The sequence below is a fragment of the Penaeus vannamei genome, chromosome 15 (genome assembly GCF_042767895.1).
Source record: "Penaeus vannamei isolate JL-2024 chromosome 15, ASM4276789v1, whole genome shotgun sequence".
In the NCBI taxonomy this organism is placed as follows: Eukaryota; Metazoa; Arthropoda; class Malacostraca; order Decapoda; family Penaeidae; genus Penaeus; species Penaeus vannamei.
The window spans coordinates 15,866,491-15,871,490 of record NC_091563.1 but is presented as its reverse complement, the minus strand read 5'-3'; the positions used below and the strand labels follow the sequence as shown (position 1 = coordinate 15,871,490).

The 5,000-nt window shown below is 36.6% G+C and overlaps 1 protein-coding gene across 6 annotated transcripts in view; it reads right to left on the bottom strand.

The window, feature by feature from the left end:
- LOC113818714 (sodium channel protein 60E-like) overlaps positions 1-5,000 on the bottom strand; it is a gene marked incomplete at its 5' end in the record, with an annotated part of 39,093 nt that overhangs the window by 24,709 nt on the left and 9,384 nt on the right. For all 6 annotated transcript variants that reach the window (XM_070130477.1, XM_070130478.1, XM_070130479.1 and 3 more), the window contains 5 exon segments: positions 751-942; positions 1,239-1,343; positions 1,550-1,711; positions 2,065-2,310; positions 4,329-4,512. In XM_070130477.1, coding sequence (XP_069986578.1) covers positions 751-942; positions 1,239-1,343; positions 1,550-1,711; positions 2,065-2,310; positions 4,329-4,512 — 889 coding nt within the window.

Genomic DNA, 5,000 nt, shown 5'->3' with positions numbered 1-5,000 from the left:
GGAATATATTTAAATAGAAATATGTGCTTGTGGAATAAAGATGGTTATGTTGCTGATGAAATGAACAAAGTATTTCCCATTATTCTATCAAGTGTTCCTGGATCGTTACTACCATATCTTGGCCACTGCTTCCTCTGATAACAAGATGCCTGTCACACAGGTTTTATGCCTGGCATTTGGACTTCCATGCACTTAGCCATGGCTTGGAAATGCTCTTCTAAGGCAAAAACATTTAAGTTTTTGTGACTGCATTGCACTTGAAATATCTCTCGTTCTCAAAATCAAAATTTTGTTTGTCACTGAGGACAAGTCTACAAATCTGAGAGGCTACAGAGAGGAGAATAAGACAGGGGGACACTGAACACCAAAAGGAACACATCTTACAACTATCATATTACTGCAATAATGTTGATCTACATACTACAGTAACAATGTCCTAACTGTGTAAGCATATATACCACTGGTGCCCATGAAACATCTTTCAAAATCAAAATAGTGCAATCACAACTGCTGCAGCTGCTCTAAGGCACATTGTTGGGAGTTGAAGAGTTTTTTAGCTCAAAAGCAGCTAATGGAGAGAGAGAGAAAATGGGTGCCTTCTCAATTGTACCTCACTAGCTTCAAATGAACTGGGTGCACATAATATATTGTCAGCATGTTTATCCAAGTGTGGAGGTCTAAACAGGGATGATGCAATGCTACTAAACATCAGCAAGGGATTTTAGAGTGTAAAACCGCCTGCCTACATACCTTCTTCTTCAGTGCATTGAAATTGTCGATGATCACACCAATGAAGAGGTTGAGTGTGAAGAAGGAACCGCACACAATGAAGATCACAAAGTAAATGTAGGCATAAATGTTGGCTTCTCTCTCTGGCTGCATGTCAAGTCCACGGCAATCAACTGCATCCGCCATAACCTCCATCCAGCCCTCAAAGGTTGCCTGCAGAGAAATCAATCAATCAGAGAAAGGAGAGAATAAGGGGAAAAAATTATAAGGAAACAGAAAACCATATATACCTAAAATAACTTTATGATAATACATTTCTGAAAATTAAAACTGTTTAAGGAATCTGCAAATACAACACTATTAATTAGGTTTGTCAAATTAATATTTTCTTAGCATGGGATATTGGTTACACATGAGTCATGAAAGCATTATATCTACATTATTACAGGAGTTTTTAATACTATAATGCATAAGAATTTCAACAAAGTCTGTAATCTATTGTTCCTTACCACTTGAAACAGGGCTAAATAGGCATAACCCACATGATCAAAATTTATTTTGCTATTGGTCCAGTTGTAGTTTAGCCTTTCACAATCACTTCGATTGTTTACAATCTGCAAATTGACAATAAAAAAAGAAAAATTTAATAAATTAAGCTTTCATTAGCATATGTTCATGAACATGTCAAACAATATGGCAATCAATAATTCATTGTTTCAGCATTATCATATTTGCATTATCTGTGGAAAAAAAAAAATAAATAAAATAAAAGAATATCAGTAACTTACAACTCAAGTTTTAAAACCTCTTGTCTACAAACCTTAACTGGGAGGATTTTTCTATCAACAGGATCAATACACTTGTAAAACTTCCCCCCAAACATCTGCACGCCCATGATGGAGAAAATAAGCCAGAAGACGAGGCACACAAGCAACACATTGAAGATGGACGGGATGGCATACATAAGTGCATTCACCACAATCTGTTAAGTGCAGGAGGGAAGAATTATAATGAATTTTCTTTCCTAAGGAAAGGAAACATTCATATACTACCTATTTGTGTATCTATATATGTCACAGATATGGGTAGTTTGACTACTTAAAATTATAATGAACATGTTCAGATATTTGCATTATGACCTAAATCTATATATATAATAAGGCCATATATGATATATATTCACATGGAAATAAAAGTTTTAATGAAACATGTACAGTGATATACATTTTGAAAATATATCATATAAATGAAACATACCATATAAAAGCCTATATATGGACATAACTTCACATGAAAATATACACTCATTCACTAACTCTCACTCTGTCTGCTTACCTTCATCCCCTCCCAACGTGAGATAGCCCGAAGGGGCCTCAGTGCTCGTAGTGTCCGAAGACTCCTAAGGGCAATGAGGTTATCTTGCTCCACAAAGAGACTGCAGAGTGACACCATGACAATGAAGCAGTCTAGGAGTGTCCAGACAGAGGTGAAGTACTTGACGAAACCAAAGGCAACCCACTTGATCACCATCTCCAGGGTGAAGAGAACGGCGAAGGCGAGGTTCAGGTAGGAGAGTACCTCCTGTAGTGGACGGGAGCAAGGATTAGGTTCTGTAAGCTGCATGGAGCTATTGAACAGGCTCTAAGGTGAGCATTATGGGGACTGCTTTTGATAATTCACCTTTGTGTTGTCTTTACACTAAAATGTCTGATCTGAACAGTCTTCCTTGAGTGTAAAAAAATCATGTAAGCGAACTATCAAAACTTGTATCTACAAACAAATTATTCTATTCATGTTTCAAAATATTGTTCCAGAAAAAAAAGGATCAACGGGTAGGAAGGGTACACCAATAAAATCCAGGAAAAAGGGACCTTCATAGATGGGTACACCAAAATGTATTAAAAAACTAGTTTATTTTGTTATTAGTAGAAATGTTCCTCTTCAATAGGGAGTTAGTATTTATAATGTTGTGTATTATTCTGCTATGGTGGTTAGGGGACAACACATATGGACAAACAAGAGTACTGCCAACCTCGGTTTCTTGCATATTTGACCATTGGCTTCGTCGACAACACAAAATGCAAAAAAATATATATATATTTTGATGCGCATTCCGGGTATCCTGTGTTACTCGGGCATCACATAGACAGCTGCTGGACGTACAAATAGACATAGAAGCCAGGATGGTCCAACCAAGACACGACAAGCAACACATTCAACATTAAGGAGAAAGTGTGGTTCTAAATGGCTGACAAAATACAGGAAATTAATATAGAGAACACATCTCTAAATACAAGTAACTCAGCCATTGTAAACTAGAGATGAATTATAGCCAAGTTGTAACTTCTTTTGAAGAAACAATGGAACAGTATTTCCATATAATTATGGTCAATAACAAACTATTAGTTTGTTTTTAAGATGTCTTCACTGACTTTTAAATCATTCAATAATTTTTGATGAGTAAGAATGATATTCCCAGGCTAGTAATCCAAGATGAAGAAGGAATGAATGTGCATATGCTAAGAAAAGTTTATTACATATATATCTCCAACGAGACTAAAGTTTAGGTCTGGAGCCAGAGTAAATGAACAGCGGGCTCATGACAGTGACTGATGGTGCACTAAAGACGAAGGTGAAGACATGGTGAACTTGGTTGATTGATTGAGACCGGAGATAGACCTGGACAGGAGCCGTCAATACGGCACATGTGTGCTGTTGTGTCTGGACATTAGAGTGATGATGGCAACATCTGTACTTCTGAATACACATGTCTGGACTTTCTTTTTATATCTCATCGCCCTAGAGAGAAAGAGGGAAAATAATCAAAGAATCTATCAGCTGCCGGGAAAATAAGAAATTACGACAGACCCAAACAAACAGAAGAAAAGTAAAAGATGTATAAAATAAATAGAAAACAAAAAGTTCGGCCAAAAATCCATTCTTCCTATGACTATGCAAAGCTGAATACAGCACTTGCAAAAAACATATATAAAGAGAAAGTCCATACAATATATGCTTCCAGATATTTCTACAGCTACTGTGAGCGGCATGTGTGTATGTGTGTGTGGTGTGTACACTGTTTTTGTAAGTATACTTGTCTACGTGGAATTGTAAGTTTAAGTGTGCGTGTGCGCGCTTTATTATGTATATGTGGGTAGTACACTCCATGCTGTGACGGGCGTGTGGTAGTGTAGACAACACAGGTAATGGCGGGGGGAATGGGTCCCCAAGCCGGATTAACAGACAGCAGCAGAAGAACAGAAGCATTCAAGAAGCAGGTGGAAAGAACGAAGAAAATATTAATAAATACCCGTCTCTCCTGTTGAAGTGCGACAAAACATGTAAACATATTTTTAGTACAAGATTCTATGCTTATCTACATTCAGCTTCAACATCAAAAAAGAAAAAAAGAAAAAGAAAAAAAAAAGAAAAAAAAAAGAGGAAAAAAAATCTGCTGAGTGACACAAAAGTCTGACTTCTATGAAACATCCTATAAAATTCTTTCACATCAAAACTCTATCTGAAACACCTGGTCTACACAAGGCTACTCCTGACTTTAGCTACATGAGAAGGGTCACAGTTTGCAGTCACTATGTTACCTTAAGCTCTTTTTTGGAATCTAAGTGGACATCCTCAAAACATAGAGTGACAGAAGAGGCGAAAATCATGATGAGGATGAACCACTCAAAGTATGGGCTGTCCACAACATGGAGACAGGCCTGGCGTATTTTGTACCACTTTCTGTAGAAATTGGTTTGTGTGCAGAGAAAGCAGCAGCGACACCTGAGGAAAAAAATATACATTTGCCCAGCTGAACATCAATATATACATTTCAAAACTATGGATTTTGTGCATATCTGCATGTGGAATTTCATAAGAGCAACATAATTTTGAAACAGGGTCTGTAAAAACCTCATAAGTGAATTCATGTCATTTGATCTGCATTTGAATTACAGTTTACCAACTCTCCACATTTCCACCTACTTAATGTATCCAGACTTCATATCTGGAAGAGATGAGTTCTCACCATGTATGACCTCTGATCATCACATTTTGCCTGACCAAACTTTACAAAATCAAAAGGCATGTCATTTGTTTAATGTCTTATGCTCTATTTCTTTACTTTATTTTGGAACATAATCAAAATCACATATATCTGGCATTTCAGTACTTTCTTTCACTGAAATAGGAGCACTTATTATGAGAGAACATTGCATGATTCATGTAAAAATAAAGCATGCAGGCATAAATTCAATCATATTATACTTAAA